The sequence below is a fragment of the Solea solea genome, chromosome 19 (assembly GCF_958295425.1).
Source record: "Solea solea chromosome 19, fSolSol10.1, whole genome shotgun sequence".
NCBI classification, from domain to species: Eukaryota; Metazoa; Chordata; class Actinopteri; order Pleuronectiformes; family Soleidae; genus Solea; species Solea solea.
This window is the reverse complement of record NC_081152.1, coordinates 3,467,240-3,488,165: the sequence shown is the minus strand read 5'-3', so window position 1 is coordinate 3,488,165 and position 20,926 is coordinate 3,467,240. Positions and strand designations below refer to the sequence as shown.

The following is a 20,926-nucleotide window of genomic DNA, read 5'->3' as shown; positions in this document are numbered from 1 at the left end:
TAGCCTCTAAAGTTCCAGCTCCAGCTACACCAATACCTAACATAATTAGGTATTAATGGCTGCTAATATGTGTACCTTTTTGTAGTAGAATAAAGACACCATCTAGTCTTACACAATAATAGACAACACACGAGGTAGAAGTATACCAAGCTTTATTGAGCATCAGACTCATTCATGTACAGGTAATGTCAAATTTTTTGTACAACTCATGTCAGTAGTGCAACTCGTGCAATGTTCGAAGGGGAGAAAGAAAAAAAAAATAGGACGACAATAGTTCAAGTGTTTCTACTTCAGAAGAGCTGATCTGCCATCACATTCACCGCATTTGAAAACAATGATACATCAGCAGCCCATGTACAGAACAGCAAGAAAAAGCAAATAAAAATGTGTTGGCTTCAATATATAGACGACGTTTATGCATTTTTAAAACTATAATTGTGTTTTGCAATTACGGAGAAGAGACCCCATGCTTTTAATGAGGCATCTACCAATACTGTCCAATAGATGCTGTGCGAAGAAATTAGTTTTACAAATCGTACAAAATGCTCACTGGTATGGTACAAAGACTTTTGCTTCCTTTTTCACTCGTCTTAAAATGCGTCAAAGAAGAACAAGAGAGAATACACACTGAACACCAGTATTTAAGTCACAGGTGAAACATCTTTCATGAGGACCGCTCATATAAATCAGACGAGAGTCCGTTTCATCCAGTGCAGATTGAGGAGAATGCAATATTAGACAGAGGAGGCAACAAGGTGCGGGATTAAACAAGCCATCATTGATTTAAATTACGACCAGGCTCAAGGAAGCAGAGGCATTAGGGAGGCATGTTAAAGAACATGTACTACAAAGATAACGAGCTGTAGAGCCAGCTAAAGACAGAACGAGAGAGGAACATTACTGAGAAGAGGTGTAGAAGTCATGCATTTCGGATACACTGTAAAACCTTAGATTTGTGTTTTTCAAAAGATGTTTTTTTAAATTATACAAGTTCAACCCCTGAGTGAATTAAAGCAAAGAAAGAAAAGAAAATGCATATATGCAGTACCTGCTATGAAATGGGGAAAAAAAAACAAACAAATGAATCTTTGTCAAGAGCATTTTCTCATTACTCTGAATTTCTCAGTTGCTTTATATAGTCTAGTATAGCTAGTGCAGCCACACTTATCACCAACATCACACCAGAGGAGAAAATTGTTGACTGAGGTAAAGTCAAGGTGGAGACCAGTGGTGGTTTTTAATCAAATCAAGAATATGTACTTTTGATAACGTGAGATGAAGTAGAAGAAATCAACAGCAGACATTTTGTAAATTGAAACATTATGTGACTGTATGATGTGTATATTATGTTAATTCAACTCCTGTGAATATCCATTGTGTTTAATCAATTTGTGAAAGACGTCTACAGCCATTATATCAATTATTGTCAAGAGAAGTTTTTATCATTAATACTAAACATTAATATTAAAATGTCCTCAATAGTTGGACTCACGTTTACTAGTGTGTGGTAACTGCAAAATAAAATAAAATAAACAGACTATAATGAATACAATACTGTCGTCTCCTTAAACCAGTTATCCAACATGTGTAAATTCAGCCTGAGGTGTTCAGGACATAACGTCGTGTCTCGTCAACACTTTTTTGGAGTTTACCCTTTATCACGCACTATAAATAGAAAAGAAATTAACAGCAAACTAATGTTTTCTTTGTAAAGGAGTTCAATTGCAGTGGCTGTTTGTACCCACATGTGGGCACATTTGAAAACAGGAAAAAGTGGCTGTTATTGACAAAGCACAACAAAATTATGAAAATGGAAGAAAAGGAAGAGAGGAATTTTGGTCAGTGTCACACCAACACAATGATGGACAGAAAAAAACGACAATGACATTTTGGTCTCTGAAGAAAAGTGAAGAAAACAGCTACAGAGCATCAGAAAGATTTGAAAACACGTCAGGTTCACCAGCACCTAATTGAACTAAAGGTCTGCACCTCCTCGACTTCATACCAACTCCCCTCTCCACATTAGAACGTGAATAATGTCTGCAGAGTTGTAAACGGTTCTCAGCATACATAACTTCAGTAATAAATGCCGTTGTTTTAGTGAATTAATGAAGTTGTCAGACTTTGACAGATGAACTCTTTGTCTCATCCTTCTTTGGTCTGGACCAAGAAACCAAGTCTTCACTTCATACCAGGTGATCTGGGCTAAATAGCTTAAAGCACGGGTTAAGCGTGAACAACAGCCACAGGCAAAAATGCCCTCTTTGCTTAAACTCTGGATCAATAATAATGTCTAAACCTTTCACTCTGAATGTCAGAGGACAAATACATCACCTGTCAAATCTCTCTTGGTGAAAACAAGAGTCTACAGAGAATAAAATAAAAGAAACAAACAAACAACCCTGAAATATTTTCTCTGTACAACCGCTCCTTTACAACTGACAATCACCACAGCTTGGTGCCGCGACACCTCTGACCCTCAGCGTTGATGGGAAGGGTGGGGTGCAGAATGAGGAACAGTGGTCCTGGAGCCTGTAGTGCACACAGAGACATTAACCAGAGCCAGATCCCTTCAGAATGGGATGCGGCCTAGAGGGGAGGAGAAAGGCTTGACGCCAACGAAGGGGAGTGGTCCACCCGACTATGTGTTGGGTGCGTGACTCAGACTTTGAGGGTGGAGCTGCTGTCGCTTCTGCTGCTCCTGCACAGCGAGTTGCTGGCACTGGTCCGATGTTGACAGCTTGTTAATAAGTGGAAACACACAGTTGGCTGGAATTAACAGACCTGAGGATGAAAGACAGGGTTAAACGTCAACTAGGCACCAATGCAATACCTCAAAGTCCAGTGATGAATGTTTACTTTAATGTCAAATATGGAAGGGACACTTTTGTATACTGGCATACTTACTGGCTACATTATTAGCACTCTCACTCAAACTGCCAGTGCCACATGTTAAATCTGCAGTGTGTAACTTTTGGGGATTTTTGTTGTTGATGGCAACTCTGTTTGGTCTTTGTGAACAGAAACGATGCAACATTTGTATATTTCTGTGAAGCTATTTTGGTACTCTTTTCAAGACAATGCAAATGGAAAGTCACCATACTGTATTGAACACTTGATAGAAACAGCGCTCATGAGCCAAGCTAAAAGTCAGTCTGAATCTACAGTGTGACAGTAGCATGGGTGTTGGAGATGGAGAAAAAAAAAAAAAAAAAGACCGAGGTAAAGGCCCAGAAGTCTGTGTGACATCATGAAACATTAAAAGTTGATCTTCTGAGCAGTACAGGTTATAATAATCTAATTCATGATAATGAGTAGCAAGAAAAGGACGCATTTTTTTAAATTTTGCTTTCCCTTTAGAAGACGAGCACCTTGACCATGAGAACTACAGCTGTGTTTGCTCCAGGTGATGGAGCTAAATAGAAATTCTGCATTCAATCATTAAAAAGCAATGCCAAATCTTTTTAGTATCTAATTTACTCATTTTAAGACATGCGTAAACACAATGGAGGAAGCTCAATAAAGCCTTGTGTTTCTGATAGTTACTAGTTACTAGTAACACCAGCATTTTAACTTACCGACTATCCTCTGTCCGTCTTCTGTTCTGAGACGGACAATCTGCACCTTGACATTTGTTCCGCTGACAGGAGTCAGAACTACCTCCAGCTCGTTCCACACACTGAGAACCGAGCCACAGAGAACGTAGTACGTCCTACACCGAAGGCCAACTTCACACTTTAGACCCACAGATACTTTCTTACAGTTTCCTCGCCTGCGGACAGAAGAACAAAAAGTCCTATCAAAATTAGCAATGAGCAGCAACCTAAAAAAGGATGTAAGGCAAATCATGTACTTGAGTTTTCATCATCAACAAATATCAGGAAAGGATGGAAATTTAACCGTATTTTTAATTTCACAAAGTTGCTTTTGTATAGGTTTCACCCTTACTATATTTTGAGACACTATGACATTTCAAAACCTTTATTCTATTTGATAAAGTTACGGGCAAGTGATTGTTCTGTTTTTTTTCAGTGGGCATGACCAGGATGGACAGGATTAGAAATGAGCTTTTTCGAGGTACAATTCAGGTTGAATTGAAATAAAGTAAGAGTCAAGGTTGAGATGGTTTGGTGACGTTTAGAGGAAGGAAAGCGATTACACCGAGCAAAGGATGTTGAAGATTGAGCTGCTGGGCAGGAGAAAAAGAGGAAGAGCACAGAGAAGGTTAATGGATGTTGTGAAGGACGACATGAGAACAGCTGATGTAACAGAAGAGGACACAAGATGGCAGACACTGTATCAACCGCTAAAAAAGAAGCCTAAAGAGGAAGGGGCACGCTGTTAAGTTTCCCTTAACTACAGACAGGGAAGTTGTGGAACTGAATGCCAAGTTCAGCATCATTATAGATTCCAACACTAATCAACTTAAATATCTTGTATATTTTACGTGCTTTTACTGCAAAGGTCAGTGAGAAATTTAGAGATGTAATGCTACATGTCTGGAATAATGTCGGCACAGGCCCATTACAGCACCGGGGGCAGTATAAGGACCAGACATGTTCAGACTGTCACATTCTGTGATACTTTGCTTGATTTCCATGAATCTAAACTGCACATTGAATGCAGCTTGGAACCGCTATTTCATTTTTCAGAAGCTTTTCCTGTCACATGGCTGTGTTAACTGGGTCACATGACTTCCGGAGCTCTATTGTTGCGATACACACACAAAATACAGGGTTTATTTTTTTTCCACATAGTGCACATACCAATATGCATGAGAGCAGATATGTGCAGAAGACATGTACTGATCCGTCCAGTGTTGTTTGGCATCGTCTGACAAGACCTAACAGAGAGAAAGAGAGATGTAACCATTCGGTATCACGTTGCATTAGTGCAGTGGTCTCGTAGTGATCTTTAAAGATGATGTGGAACCTTTTTAAACTTCTTCTTGATGTCTGTGTACGTCTCCAGTTTGAGTTGTCTCCCGGTGTTCGGCCTGTAGACCAGGAACAGCCTCTTCTTGGTGTTCAGCTCTTTAATTAATATGGCTGTTTTCTTGTTGTTCCTCATCTAAAAAAGAAAGTGCAAGTTCTTGAGGGCATCCATTGATTTTACACACAAGAAGACATGGTCAAGCTTGTGTAAACACTTGTTTCTGGGGGAGATTTGACAAATCTGAGAAAAAAATTCAGCATGGGATTGAGAGACAGTTCTATAACACTATATTAACTGATGAAGGGGTGTCAGATTTAAAAGGATACCAGGAGGTATGGTTTATTTGACGACGTAATAGACAGAAATGCAAGGTACTAAGAAATGGCGCTTTTCCATTATACAGTTCTAGCAGTGCTCGGCTCGACCGGGTATCAGACAGGTATCAACTTGGGCGGGGTCATCATAGCACGGCTGCACAAAACTGCTGTGATGTTGTTTTAAAATGTGACAAAAACACACAAACTAGTGACCAGCATAGCAGCAGTTATTTTCAGTTTACTGAATCATTAGAATCAGTTAATTTAAAAGATTTGTTCACAGAATCGTTCACTACATCCAGCAGGGTTTTATGTCTTTTCCGATCTACAGTCCGACATTATTCAGTTTGATTCTTGTGTCAGACGTCGCACTTGTCACTGACTGCAGTGACAACACTCCAATCAGTGGCCGCAGTCTGTTGACGTCACCTTTTAGTATCGACTCAGCTCCCTTGGAACCTCACCAGAGCAGGTACCAAAAAAAAAAAAGCACCAGAGAACGGAACTAAGTAAAGTCGAGCCAAGTTATGCTAAAACTGGGAAAAGGGAAAAGGACCAAAAGATGTCCATTTCGTTTATCCTGGTGCAATATTGTTGACTTGTTCATTTGCTTCAGCAACATCACCAATATCTTGCTTTTCACAGATGCACTAATGAATACATTTGCATAGTCGCAGAAATTATTTTTGGCAAGATGTTGTACTCCATCTGTCATTAATGGGCTCTCTCTCTCTGCTGCTTCTGCGATTCTGATGTATGAAGGGCCATTTTGAAACTAATTCACCTAAAAAAATATTCATCAGTTTATTGAATAATAACAAAAAACTTTTAGGATATAAAATGGGGTGGAGTGGCTCAGTGGTTAAGACCGGTACCCTGTGTGCGAAACACATCATGGTCGCAAGTTCGACTCCATGTCTGGCTGATTGTACTCAATTCCATTGTAAGTGGCTTTGGATAAAAGCGTCTGCGAAATGACATAATAATGTAAAAATCAAAAAATTCAACTTTAAGGTTTTCTTTATTCTCTTTTAAATAGAATGAAAACCTCATGTCATAGAGCACATTTAAAAACAAGAACATTTAATTTAGGCAAGCTAACTTCCAGTTTTCTGATATGTGCATTCTGACTAAGCTTTAAAATGTAATGCATTTAAAACAACACAGCTACAATCAAACCCACAGGCACAGAGATGTGATGGCTTTGGAAATGTTCACTATGTTTACCATTTTCTAATAGTAATAGCTGAATCCATCAGTACGGTCAAAAAGGTAGTGATATTCTTTTTGAACTGAAAAGCTCATTCAATCAAATAGAAGAAACCAGGAAAAACCTGTTAAATACCTGTACATAGAAACCATCGTCTGGTCCGTTCTGATCAGCCCAAGCATGTGTGGCTTCCTCCCATGACATTCCCCTCTCTACACTCACCTGTGAGGAGACGCGCAGACATGAAATCAGGTACCATGTAATCTACCAATGCAACACACGACAACTGACTGTACATTCATGAGCTTACAGTGTGGAGTTCCACATGTCCTGATGTGGTGTAGCCTGGTGTCAGAAATTTCCTGCAGTTTACTTTCTTCACCTTCTCATCACCAGAACCCAGATCTGATACAAGACAAGTGTAATTGGAATTTAGCTGCTCAAAACAACTTGTGACTATCCACAATTACATGAATTTGTATCTTAACACTGTCTTACCAAGAATGCCCATATCATATCTGCCGTTCTTCTTCGCTTCCTGAATGACTGCAGCAAGTGTATCAGAGAAGTATTGAAATAAGGCGTTCTGCTGATGGACCTCCATGCCCAAGATACGGTTAAGGAACTTCCCAATGTTGTTGTAATCTGTCAGTCACAAAACATATGCGTTAGAATTATTAGTCCACAATAAAAATAGGTGTATTGTCATATACTTTCATGATTTGAAAAAAAAAAAAACCCACACACCTTTGTCAAGTGACATGGCGCCAGACCTTTCCTCCTCATTTATGAGGCCCACACCTATTAATCCAGTCTGGATTTCTACAGGGCAAAAAAGGCAAGAACCACTTAAACATAAACAAAATGACTTTACTGATTTCAAATTCTAATACGATAATTACAGTAAATTAGAAGCCAAACCTGTTGGACAGAGTATATGTCATACTGAAACAACAAAGACTCCCTGCGGCATGAGTCATACCTTTAAAGAAGTCCCCTTTAAAGTCAGAGGGTGGAGACACGAGTGGAGTATCGAGCCTCACGATTGACTTCATCACAATTTCCAGAGCATTTCTGCCATACTGTGGCAAAGAGAAATTAGTCAGCCACTGGAAAACGAAGACAATTGCAGAAGCTAAATTTAGAACAATGTGTGATGTACTTACTTTGTTGTCAAAATTAAACCTGCTCAGGTCTCTGGTTTCTGTAGCTCTTCGGTCTCCGTGAGTGAGAGCACCCTGTCAGAAAGATTCCCATGTATGAGTTATAATTATGAGAAATTTCATTTCAAAATAAAATTCAGCAAGATCTTACCAGGCTTTCAAGTCTTTTGGCAACAATGGATGCAAATCTCTGCTCCCCTGCAAGCTCTGATATGAGGAAGACATATTCTGGAGCTGTGACCTGGTTTGACCTGTGAGTTCTCCCTGTGTCCAAACAAACAGAAAAGGTTTCAACCATATTCTTATTCGCTCCTATTCAAAATCTCTATTTCTATAATGTACTGACCAAACTGCTGAATGGCTCTATCTGCACTCCACGGCAGCTCGAGTGTCATGTGGACTCTCCGCTTCTGGTTCTTTACTCGACGATCGGCCTGCAAGGATATACCTGAGCTGGCAGCTTCTGAGATGATGGCTATATTCTGGTCGGATACAAAGACAACAAGTATTACTTTTCACATAAAGTGGATATATTTGCAGCTTGTTTATTTTTTTTAAATTTAAATAAAAACCCTGTCTGTACTGGTCTCAGCAAGGATTTCATCTGTTGCGTGAAAGCAACATCAACCAATGAACAATTCTGCATTTGTAGTGGTGCAATAATAATTAAAAACAAACTACAGCTTGTCATCCAGTGGTTAAGATGTGCCTGTCAACATATGAATGTGGACATTTCTCTGAGTGAATTAGACTGACAAGTTGCCAACGCGGATGAATAGCTTATGTCCCACATACTTTGACAGTTCCACACTGAAAAGCAAACAAAACAATGATCTAACATTAAAAATGTGCTTTTAATATTCCTGGGCAAAGCATCTCTTCTTCTGCTGTATCCAATAAAATAAAACTCAAGTCAGCAGCATGTTGTCAACTCCATTTCATTTTTCTTCCCTCGGTTCAGACCAAATGAACCAAACTACAAGTGTGAAAGCAACACAAGACACAATTATGGCACCAAACGTCCATGAATAATGTAACTGATTCCTCACCTTCTCTCCATCCATGAACCTCTGCTTCTCTGTGAGATTGAGGATTTCCACAGGGACGTCCAGCTCGGAACGAGACTCGTAGCTGATGCTGCCATCATCGTTGCTGACCACGCGACCCTTACGACCGGTCATCTGAAGCATGGGTGAAGAAACGAGAAAGTTAATTAAATCAAATACTCATCCATAAACAAATAATGACTTTGTTGCTGACATACACGTCGAGATGGTCATACCTCAGCTACATTGTCGGGTCCACCCAGTTCATCTATGAGCTCGTCCAGAGTGTTGGGAGGTAAAACCTCTGCCAGCTTCTCAAGTTTCTCCAGTAGATCTTTCTTCATTTTCTGGGCATGTTCCACTGCATCCTGACTTGTCAGGTAGGGATCCTGACTCTCTGCCTTGACTTAAATGCAAGCAAATGCACTGTGTTACGTATATGTAACAAGGCAACACAAAGAACATTTTATCTCAGCTTTGCCATGCAGTGGTGTGCTTACCTGTGGCAGGAGCACTGGCAATAGTAGTAGAGGTGGTGAAAGCGGGCCTGGTGGAACCCAGCCCAGAGGCTAACAAGGCACTATGAATCGAGTCTGGATCGATGCTCTTCTTTCTCTTTTTCTTCTTCTTTTCCTTCCCTTTCTTTGGTTCCTTTCTGATAAGCCATGGATCTGAAACAAGATAAGGGGTGACATTTGTATTTATTTTAACCTTTATTTCACTAGGAAGTCACACTGTGAGAAGAATATTAAGATTTTTTCACTATTTTTTTCCCACTGGTCAAAAACCCATTTATCCCAGGATTAAACCTGTTTTTGACCAATGGGATATTTCTTGACAAACAAAACCAATTACCAAGACAGAGTCATTAAGCATCATCATACAATACTTGAAAGAACACAACCCCTCCAACAACAAATAACAGATTACAAAACTTAGAGTTGGAGAAATCCCTTAGTGTATTAAGCTTGAAAGTGTAAGGGTTTCTATGCGATGCCTTTATTCAACATTCACAACCCTTCTCAGCCTCACCATCTTCCCCGTCATCACCCGACTCGTCTCTGAACGGATTGAAGTCATCGTCCTCGTCAGCTGAGCTGACAGATTTGAAGCTGTCGTCGCTGTCTTTACCAGACTCTCTATCTGAATCCTCTGACTGACTCTCCTCCGAGCTCGTGCCCGACAGGCCGCCGTGCTTGCGAGGCTTCTTTTTCTGCTGATTTTTGACCTCTGAACCTAGAGAGATGATCAGAGGAGGACATAAACGTTGATGCTATCCACAGAAAAGATATTTCTTAATTTTATTTGATCTCAGGTTAGGTTTTACTAGGATTTACCCTTTCTTTTCTTGCCCTTCTGTTCAGCCTGTGCTGTAGTGTCAATAACAGACTTCTTAGCTGAGAGGTCAATGCCTAACAGGGTGTAGAGCTTCTGTCGGTCAGGGGCTGGAAAGTGTTTCTCTACCAGGGACTGCAGGACACCCCTGTAACAGAGAATATTTTATCACAATGATTCTTTGTTTACCCGGATTTAACAGAATGAGAATAATCATGTGAAGGTCAGTGCATACTTTGCAGTCGACACAAAGTCATTGAGTTCGCCTCCTCCTTCCTCCAAAGCCTCCAGTGTTCTTGCTTCACCAGTGGACTGTAGACCAATCACCACACACTGTAGAGGAAAAAGCAGTGATACCAAGTTCAAACAATAGGGCAGGGGAGACGGATTCACTGAGGTACAACAACAATAATCAGTAGCAAATCAGTCTGTTTCTTCAGTTACAATAAAAAAAAAAGAGCAAAACATGGTGTTATCTTCCTTCTGCATCAGTCGAATTTTCCCCCGTGGACTTTCACATCATTGATGTACACTTTTAGATTTATGAACCAAGGAGTGTAAGGGTACAAGATGAACTAATCTACAAGTATTCACTTCACAGGCTGTTCACTAAAATCATGGAATAACTCAAATGAACTAACTTAGATCAGTATTAAGGCCAAAAGGGCATAAATATAATTATAAAGCAGAGATTGTTTCCACATGGACACAGTACAGAAGGAGGCAGTAGGGACCAAGGAAAAATATGAAGAAGAGTAATGCAACAGTATGGATGCCAACTAGGGGAATCGCTATCTCCATTGTAAACCAAATAATGAGCAAAGGTGGAATTGAGGATTTAACCACACCCCCATTTGGATTTCCTGCAGGCGTGCCAGGAGGAAAAAACAAAACCATGGTGCGAAAGTGCTAATTGACACTATTGGCGTGTTTTGTAGCATCAGACATGCGATTTAAGCATTGGAACCATGCTTCGAAATGCCTGGCACATCTTACTACAAAGATGTTGCCTTCCATGTAAGATTATTAGAGGTTTTGGAGGCCTTACTGTGGAACATTGCAAACAAATGAGGGACATTATGTCGCTCATTCCCATTTCAATTGTCTACATGACATCACATAGACAATTATCATGACATAAAACGATGATCCTTGACTAAATTAGACAAGTCCAAAAATGGCACACTCATCTGCGCTAAAAGAAAGAGGAAAATAGAATGGAATTGAATTAAGGATTTGGAAAACCGTGACCTCGCTAATGCCAATTATCTTTATTAAACATTTTTGTTTAAAATTCAAATTAGGCTCTTTTGTATTTCAACTGGAGTCTCACCTTTCCATTGTGAACCTCCTCTCTAGCGAGCTGCACCACTCTGCGGACTTTGGATGCGATGCAGAGATACTTGAAGAATCTCTGGTGAGCAGACCAGAACTGGCCCCACATGGACTTCTTCATGCGTTGTTCTGCGTCCATCAGTCCAGCAGCCTGCTGGAACTTATCCCGTGCACTCACCCACTGGAGAAGCATAATGAAGTCATTAAATTAAAGTACAAACCTGTTGAAGTAATTGCTTAAATTGACTTTGACAATCTCAATCTTATTTCCTTACCAGCCTCACAGATTTGTTGTACATGTGGATGTACTGCTGAGTCAGGGGAACCTCCTCAATTTTGAACGTCACACCTGTAAAACTCAACTGCCTGGCAATGTACATCCCTCTGAGTTTCATGTCCATAGCTACTATCTCCATGGCACCAACACCTCTGTAAGACACACACAATCATACATCACATAAGAGCACAGATATGAGATTTCATTCTCATCGGCCAATTAACATTAGCTATTTTTGGATAAGAAAAAAAACAACCATGTCACATCCAAAAAAGCACAATTTACCTGCGCTCAACAGCTTGAATAAAGTTGCCAAATTCTCTGAAAGGTGTTTTGGGCCCCCAGATACCCAGTCGGTTCATGTAGGCCATGTTCCGAGGTTCAGAGGCACCTAGACAAAAATACACTATTGTCAGTATTGAACGTTTATTATGCCAGTTAATTTTAATGAGCAAATGTCACTTGATAACATTTACGAACCTGTAGCACTTGCATACACAACCCGAGCCTTGGGGAGTTTGTTCTGCAGTTCCAACACTGCAAGCCCAGTTTTTGTAGGTTTGGACGATCCAATTGGACAAACATTTTTGGCTTTGTGGCACTCATCATAAACAATCTGTACATATTAGGTTAAGGAAAAGTGTTTGCATTTCTACAAAAAACATCCCTAATAAACATTTTTGGTTGAAAAACACATTAATTCTGCACTTGATACACCCGTCTTCCCCCAGCATTTCAGAGCACCTAAAACAGACATTTGGGAATGCTGGTGGATTCGTTTTAAATTTAAAAATTTAAAAAAAACCGGGCAAAAACAGACTTTTGGGAAAAAATTACACAGTTAGATATAGATGGCTTGGCACAATCGTTCAAGTGAATACAGGATTATCTTGACCGATTGTGCCAAGCCATCTAGGCCATTGCATATTCAACAGTGTAGCTGCAGGCAACTACACAACTAAACATTTCACCTCTCATCACATCAAAGAGGCTTCTTCAGTTCTGACTGACTGGTGAAAAACTTAAGATATTATTTCTAATTGAGTCTCATCTGCTACAACTTGGCAATTAGAACAGAAAGCTCAGTTAACACTTTTTGTCTAAAAAAAGGCTGATCAAAGGATGATCTACATTATATGGACACCTCCCCATTTTAAAAGGCCATTTTCAAATGAAAATGTAGCAGTATGGATGTTGCCTTGAACAGAATTATCATTTTGTGAGTACCGGGTGCTTCATTTAATGATTATGCCATCCAAAAAGCTTTCACAAAAAGGATACAACTCCATCAAAATCCTCCCCACACCAGTGCAGAAGCTGGTTAAATCTCGTCTTGTATTTCCCTCCTGACTGGCTCTCTCCTATCAAGGATGAATACGTGGCAAAGATCACCCCTTTTTTCACACTCCCATTGTGTTTGGATGAGATTTTGCCATATTTGAACTGAAAACACAAAAGTGTAATTTAGTCACACTGATATTGGCAAGTCAGAAAAAAAACCTCTGACTGTTCGAGTGAAGCCTCACCTTGTTCAGTGAATGAACCTGGATGTTTTTGGCTCCAATATCCCTTAAATCCCGTTCAGCATCATACTTGAGATCATTTGAGACACTAAACCTGAAATAGGAATAGAGGAAAGGAAATATAAGAAATCTTGTAATGTAAAAAGAAATGTCAAATTCCCATAATGCATGATATTGTGTGCATTTACCAAAGGGATCTCTTCCGGCCGAGAAGGTAATTCTCATAGATGACCCCTGCAATGGTTCGGCCTTTGCCCACACCAGCTCCATCGCCAATCAAATAGGCAGCTCGATCACCATTAGGGAGGAATGTCTCATGTTGCTGTGAAAAGTCCAGCAGAAAAATATTGATTTATATATGTAAAAAAGGGTATGAATGATAGTTTACAATATGTGTGTAAATGGCTGGTTTGTAAAATGTCTGTGAAGGTTCTCAGTCATCCAGGTCATAGCAAGTCCAGTTGCCTAAAACCAAATGCAGATGTTTGCAAAAATGCACATCAGGCTTGTGATGCTGCAGCTCCCTTGGACACATGTGGTTCATTATCTGGTTCATGTCTGCAGAATTCAGGCTGCTTACCTGAGCTGCATATGTGATGGCTTCAAGCTGCAGAGCTGACAGGCAGCCCCGGTCAATGGTTTCTTCTGAGATGGACAGTCTGTACCACACCTCTGGGGGATTAACACTGGACAGGGAACTGGTCTCCACCACAGGATCAGGATGCCGAAGGCCAATTTTCACTACAGGGAGGAAAAACTGGCTGTCAGCGGTTTGGTTCACACCGAGAGGAAGCTTTTCCTTCAACATTATCAAGTATTTTCAGCGAGCGGTGAAATTTGTCCCTTGGTCAGTTAAATTTTCCTCATCATGTCTGATTTTGTAGTATCTGGTTGAATGGTGCAACTTAATTCGGTATGATTACAGTCTTCTATTGCAGATTGCACAATTGTACGGTTTTATGTTCTATTTTCACATATTGTGTGTTTGTTTTATTTGTTTCTTACACCTTTTAAGTGCACCAACACAGAACAAAGCCCTCATATTGTGAAATTTGTGAATTTCTCTGTGAGATGAATAAAGTATCTATCTATTGTGACAGATTTACCTGGCCAATAACCAGACTCTGATTCTGTTAAAGTTGTCAAAAAAAAAAGAGAGAAAGAAACATGGACACTAATTGGTTTTCAAAATAAAGTCACTTTCTTATACATTAAAATAACAGACTCACTGTTATAGAATACTTTGACATTATTCTTTGTAAAAAAAAGTGGATTAAACATAAATTTAAAAAGGTCTGGCGTGTCACATTTAGGAGAGTTTATTGGCTGAATTTTAGTATACAACCAGTAAGGATGTTTGTATTAGTGTACAAGTGCTTTAAGATAAAAGTCATTAAGTTTTCATAGCATTAGAATTGGCATTTTGTATGTAATTAAGACAGGGACCTTGTTTTATGGAGGCTGCTACCACTACGTTTCTACAGCAGCCCAATTGGACAAACCAGCCAGAGAGGGCTTGTTGCGCTTTTATGTTTACACGATCATCATGGTTTGGAGGAGACCTCCGTTTGTTACAATCTCCAGTCTCACCATTAGACGTTACAAATTCAACATGATCCTTTTAAAACAAATACACCACTAATAGTTACAGGGTACTTACATTTCATTGGCATGTATTCTGCATATGTTTCTGCATGACCCAACTCATCTTCCTCTTCCTCCTCAGGCTCATCCTCCTCCTTCATCCCTGCAGATTTCTGAAGACAGAATGAAATTTTCAAGTTATTTACCCATCATGTGCAGTTTCCCCCATCCATTTAAGAGACTGCTTTCCACTGTGTTTTGGTGTTTTATTACAAAATGTATTCAATATTTCTACATAAAAAGTTGAACTGGATTAAAAAAGAGACACATTCTATAATAATCACAGGCTTCTAAGCAGTTTCCTAAATACAAGAAATAAACAGATCAAAGCCAACATCAAAAATAATGTGCAGCTGAGAATCATTCAAAAATAAATAAAAATAAAAATAAATTTTAAATGCACTAACCTGAGAAAGTGAAAAGTTCTGCATTTTAATGTCATCATTAATCCAGATCCTGGTAGCATCTTTACCCATGACTTCCTTCTTGATCCCATTGTTAACATCACCTGAAACAGAGTGTTAATGTCTTTAAAACCTGGGAATACTGGTGGAGCAGTTTGTGGTGCATATAAGAGACCGCAAACAGGTTTTCTTGTGATTAGCATAGCTGTATGATACTAACTAATGTTGGCTTCTGGGAAATACCCTCCATTTTAAGTGTGCCTATAAAGAATCAATATATTTTAAAGGGCGTAATAGCAGCCACACTTCACCATACTCCTCTACATTAACAAAAAATTGACACCCTATGCTTATGCCAATGAATGCTTAAATATAAGATGGGGACATTTACAGTTACTTATTCCATTTATTTTTGTTCTTGAACTTGTTCTAAAATATTTTTTCTGCGCTCTACCTTGCCTGTGTGCATATTCCAATATACCACACCATTTCCTCTGATACTCAAGTTAATCTTGTATAAATGTATAACATACAGATTTCTCTAGGGGCAACGAGTGAAATGGGATCAAGCATACACAAAAGGCTCATGTATGACCTTTTTAAATAGTGTCATCTCTTCACACAGGTATCTGGTCATCTTTTTATGTTCAGAAAGTAAAAATACAGGTCTCCTAAAACCATACTCAACTATGTGAACAGGTTGGTTTATGTGTAGCATTTTACTTGTTCTAAGTCCATTCTATGGTTCAGATGAGTGCTAAAAAAATACCTTAGATTATTATTTATTAAAACAGGAATTGTTTAGTTCTGGCAGTTCCGTTTTTTTTTTTAGCGATAGTACCTGGAACTTTTTTTAGAACCTGCTCTGGCAGGGTTCCAAGCAAGCTGAGTCTTTACTATATGTGATGTAGACAGACTGTCGGCCACTGATTGGTCAGAGTGTTGTTACTGGAAGAGTCATAAGCACACCGTCCGACATAAAAAATCCTGAAGACATGACTTAATCTCCAACATTTAGCGAGGAAATGTCTAAAATTCATGAAACACATGAAGATTGGCAGGGCGCATCACAACCCCTTCTACCATATTTCAGTTCAGTGAATGTGTCAAACGGAGTCTGCAGGAAGTATTAAACGATTCTGCGAACAAATATATTTAATTAACCGAGGCTACTGATTCAGTTACACCGAAAACAACTGATTTACAAGACGCTAGTTTGTGTGTGTCGCATATACAACAAAGTCACAACAGTTTCATGCAGCTGCGCTATGATTGAGGGGGTACTGTAGTAATGGAAACAATACCAAACCACACAGAGTCGAGCCATGTTGAGCTAGCTGTAACTGTATCGTGGAAAAGCACCATTGGAGTGCTGAATCTATCAATTTCAGCTGATTATTTTGCTTTTCCGTCAGTCATCCAAACTACTTTATTTACCATATTGGCCTCTCAACACACCATTACACTGTGTCTAATTCTACATTTGAATAACTCACTTGGGCCGGTAGCTGTTGCTACTGGTTGAGCGATGTCAGGTGGAGGCTTCAGCCTCATCAGCTCCATCAGACTGTTGCCCTTTAGGCCAGTGCTCTTCACATGGCCTGTCCTAAGCAGGTCTTTCAACTGAATCTGCTAAGAAGAAAAAAATAGTAGAGTACTATGTTTCACTACGAGTCTCCATTTCCTTTTTTATAGTCAATATTGACACACCGTTTCCACCAACATACCTGATCTCTGTTAGAAGGCACGACGACTGTGGATGATGAAGCCGTTGTAGTGGAGGACGAACCTCTCAGGGCTGAATTAGCGACATGGACCACCTTGGTGACAGTTATGGTATGTTTGATCGGGTTTGCAACTGATTGCTTGGCCACAGCAGTTCCTAGTGTTGGCAACTGATTCAGCTGATTTAAGACAAACGTGGTGGTTGATGGCTGAGGTTTGTGCTGTTGGAGATGTTGGACAATAAGGTTTCATTTTAATATACACAGCATCATGTCTTAGCCAGTAAGTTAAAGGAACTTCATGTTGGGCAACCTCACCCTGATAACTACTGGGACTGGAGCTGGAGCCTCAGTTTCCACCACCTCTGTCCCCGCTCCAAGATCCAGGGCATTGATGGAGATAGACTGAAATAGGAACACCAAATAGAATATTAAGCTACTAGTATTAAGAAATTGCTTCTACTCCATAAAAATAAAAACTGAAGACAATCTTACTTGCTGGGTTGTATTGGACTGTGCAACATCCTGAGACTCAACATCAAATAGACCAAAATCATTGGGGCAAATGCCACTCTCACTTAGGGCAGCGAGAAGTAAATCCTGTCCAGGATCCATCTGCAAGACAAGTGTATGGAATATTATGGTTGAATCATTCATGAACACTATTTATTCATGAATAATATATTTTCATCCAATTACAATTTGATATTTTTTTTGCTCCAGGCTCACAAATGCCAGGATTTCCAGATTCTATTTCCCAATTTCTCTCATTTTACAGAAATTTTAATCCCAATCAAAGCAAGCAGTTTGAAGACAGTGCATTGGATTTTTGGAAAATGTGTATGTGTCTGGCTTTTTCACCATTGTCTTACACTGTATAGACAGAGGATTTGACAAATTAATTTAATGTTTAGCATATTCCTCAAAGCCAATAGTTGCCTGTCCTAGAATATATAGCAATACAGCACAAAGACCTGCAAATCATAGGTTTCATGCTGCATACTAAATGAAAGGCAAATTCACATGTATACATCAAAAAGGTCTATAATCTTCGACTCTATTATTCACCAAACCACTTTTTCATTGCATAATTTAAAATTTGAACGGAAAGGTTTAGTGCTAACAAGCAACTGCATTTTTCTACCCATGCAGTTCTGAGTGATAGTTAAATACTTCAACGATCATATAAGAATATGTGAATAAACCATGTCATATTCAACTAGAACTCTGGTCAGAGATATAATTTTTGAAATAAAACAATACTTAAATTACAGTGATAATTATTATTTTTGATATTATTTGCAGCCTTGGTATATGATAATGAATAAGCTTTGGGTAATTTTGACAATTTAAGGGTAAAACATTTGATGTACTAATTGTCAAATTAGAGATATAGCTCTTTACTCAGTCAATAGCAAAAATAATGTTAGCTGTAGCCCTACGTAGAGCACACGTGTGAGGTCAATTAATAAACACATTTCAGCCGTGTACAAGTACAAAAGGAGGAAAAAAAAACAAATGATTCCACACATTCCAAAAAAAAAAACGACCAAACTAATGTACAAATGTAACATATAGGTTGTTATTTCATTGTGATTCAATAAAAACACCAATGCTTCGTTTTCAACGTTCGTCACACCATCTCCGGGGGCCGTGAAAATGAAACTTAAGTACGTGAACACTGGAATACATCAACTTACTATCACAGTGTCCACAAAAGAATGAGATTCATACATCCGTAAATTAAGCGTTTACACGCCAGATCCCTTCAGAGTCTCGGTCTAAAGTGACCCACAACAAGACACGTGTTTGCAATGCCCCGCTTTCAACTTCCTGATCCCTCTGACTCAACACAGCCCCCCCCCCCCGCCCCCACTACCCCATCTACCCTCCCGGACTCTGCAATAACTCAACCGGTTAATAATTATAAACAAACAGGATCTAACTCTGCGGTGTCATCGTAGCAAAACAATACTCCGGTAAATCGGTGGCGATCGGATGCAGAAAGTACCCACGATGTCAACACTAGCTTCTGACTGATCGGTTATAGCTCAGGGTGACACAGCTTAGCGGTGGTGTTCTACTAAACTTTCACATTCGTCACTTAAATTGAGCCAGGCAGTGGAACAAAATATGTACAAACCAACAGAAGGAAATACAACAGAAAGTGGCATCCTGCAGCCATTAGTTTCGGTATGATCATGCAAGTCTTAACTGTCACAATTGTCCGCTGTAACCTCTCCTCACACGGTGACATTATGAATTGAATAACCTCGTGTTTCCAACTTTCTTTGTGACACCCCTGAACGCCAAACAATCATTTAGTTAGCAAATACACAGTATTAATGTGTCTAACAAACTCGCACTGCTACTGTCTTATGAAACTGAATAACAAATAAATGTTACCAAACCTGCAGCGACAACGCTCACCTCTGCTTACAGAAACACCAGTGCAGGGTTCAAGGTGTCCTCTCTCTGTGTCTGTCTGTCGGTTTCTCGGCTGTTATCCTGCAGGTCGGTCAACTCTTCTTGTTGCTCTCGCGCAGTGTCATTGCTGTAGCTAGCTTAGGTTAGCAACAAGAAGCATTAACAAACGCTACAGTCACCGCCTAAAACCTTGAACAACCCGCGTGTTTAGCATTACCATGGTGTCAAACCACCATTGTTTGTTTTCATCTTTAGTCAAGTGTGTATCCAATTACTGTTACACAAACAGTTGCCTCCACTAGAGCTGCGGTTACCTGGCAGTCGGTTGGTCGCTGTGTCTGTCGGCGGCTTGTTGTCCTCTTCGCTCCGACGCGCTCACGCCATCTTTTTATCAAATGCTCCGCCGCATGCTGGTCACGTGACATGCGACTGAACAGTGGCTATGTTCTCGCTCAACCTTCGGTCCCGGCGTCGATGAAAAAAAATAAAAACGGGCTTCGGAAGAGCCGCGGCGCGCCCCTCGACGTCGGAGCACCGACCAAAGCGAGAAATTTGACATTTTAAAAACATTAATGCTAACGACAAACATAGCAGAATCGCAGAGCTAACACGGTGTCACGTGACTCAGGCAGGGCTGCGTCGGAAGTGACGGTGATAGATTCTTCTTCTTCGTCTTTGATTTGGCACGCCAGATGCAACGATGGAGTATTGCTGCCCCCTTCAGTCTGGATTACCATACAACATAAACTCACCTCATAAAGTGTAAGGAGTGCATTTGGTGTGGTTTTCTGCTGCTGTCTTACAGCTTTTTCAATGTTGGACGTGTTGTGAGATGGTCTTCTTTACAGTGGTAGAGCGAGTCATCTTTCAACGCCTTGATGAAAGATGAGTGATAGAAAACGTGCTGCACATAGATGCGCTGTGTGAAAGTGTGAGTGAATGGGTGAATGGCAAAACTGTAGTATAAAGCAGCTTTGAGTGGTCATCAAGACTAGAAAAGCACTATATAAATACAGAGCATTTACCATTCATACCTTTGGTGTGATGTTTGGTTGAGTTAGTGTTGCCGTTCAATAATGTCAAGCCTGTTTCAAACCTCTGACCCCTGACATCAATAAGGCCTTGTCACCCAGTGAACTGTGGTATTTACTTTGACATTTTCTATAAACCCTAGAGATGGTTGTGCATGCAAATCTCCATAGATCGGCAGTTTCTGGAATACTCAGACCAGCCCATCTTGCTACAACAACCATACTATGCTCAAAGTACCATAAGCATCTTTTATTCCCACTCTGATGCTCAGTTTGAACTTCAGCAGCTCGTTTTGACAACATTTACATGTGACATACCTAATAAAATGGACATGAATGTAGACACGCCATCACTTTCTTGTTTTTTCATGCTTCACTGAAAAAAAAGAAAAAGATCTGACTGAGTTGTTTTATTTTTGGAAAGAAATAAACACAACCTCTTCAACCAATAGTTTGTTGAACAGGCTATGAACAGCCCGTCCCTTTATCATTGAAGAGCCATTAAATAAAGCCTTTGCTCATGCTAAACTCATTTGTGTGTGTATTCAATTACAT

At 39.8% G+C, this 20,926-nt stretch overlaps 1 protein-coding gene across 5 annotated transcripts; it reads right to left on the bottom strand.

Annotated features, from left to right (window-relative positions):
• Positions 1-135: 135 nt before the first annotated feature.
• Positions 136-19,990, bottom strand: sbno1 (strawberry notch homolog 1 (Drosophila)). 5 transcript variants are annotated; one of them, XM_058617194.1, is made up of 34 exons: positions 19,655-19,990; positions 19,344-19,477; positions 17,409-17,528; positions 17,232-17,318; positions 16,917-17,135; positions 16,686-16,821; positions 15,193-15,293; positions 14,802-14,898; positions 13,722-13,882; positions 13,330-13,463; positions 13,145-13,235; positions 12,900-13,061; positions 12,099-12,234; positions 11,904-12,009; positions 11,617-11,770; positions 11,340-11,522; positions 10,242-10,339; positions 10,009-10,154; positions 9,704-9,907; positions 9,172-9,342; positions 8,908-9,077; positions 8,675-8,806; positions 7,972-8,107; positions 7,777-7,889; positions 7,629-7,700; positions 7,445-7,544; positions 7,210-7,284; positions 6,961-7,107; positions 6,773-6,867; positions 6,598-6,684; positions 4,933-5,070; positions 4,767-4,843; positions 3,579-3,772; positions 136-2,784 (listed from the first exon to the last, which is right to left on the bottom strand). In XM_058617194.1, exons 3-34 carry the CDS (start codon positions 17,526-17,528, stop codon positions 2,642-2,644), a joined length of 4,185 nt encoding a protein of 1,394 aa, XP_058473177.1. In that variant the 5' UTR covers positions 19,344-19,477; positions 19,655-19,990; the 3' UTR covers positions 136-2,641. The 5 variants fall into 5 exon arrangements, with proteins under 5 accessions (XP_058473177.1, XP_058473178.1, XP_058473174.1 ...); XM_058617195.1 differs by having other exon boundaries at positions 19,344-19,473; positions 19,655-19,743; XM_058617191.1 differs by lacking the exon at positions 19,344-19,477.
• Positions 19,991-20,926: the final 936 nt, after the last annotated feature.

Bases quoted from the DNA above. Each gene is read 5' to 3' on its own strand.
- sbno1 (XM_058617191.1), bottom strand. From the start codon at position 19,765: ATGTCACGTGACCAGCATGCGGCGGAGCATTTGATAAAAAGATGGCGT. The intron at 13,062-13,144 runs GTGAGGCTTCAC...TTGTGTTTTCAG, and splicing joins AGGTTCATTCACTGAACAAG to TTCAAATATGGCAAAATCTC. The intron at 8,807-8,907 runs GTATGACCATCT...CCCATGCTTCAG, and splicing joins GACCCGACAATGTAGCTGAG to ATGACCGGTCGTAAGGGTCG.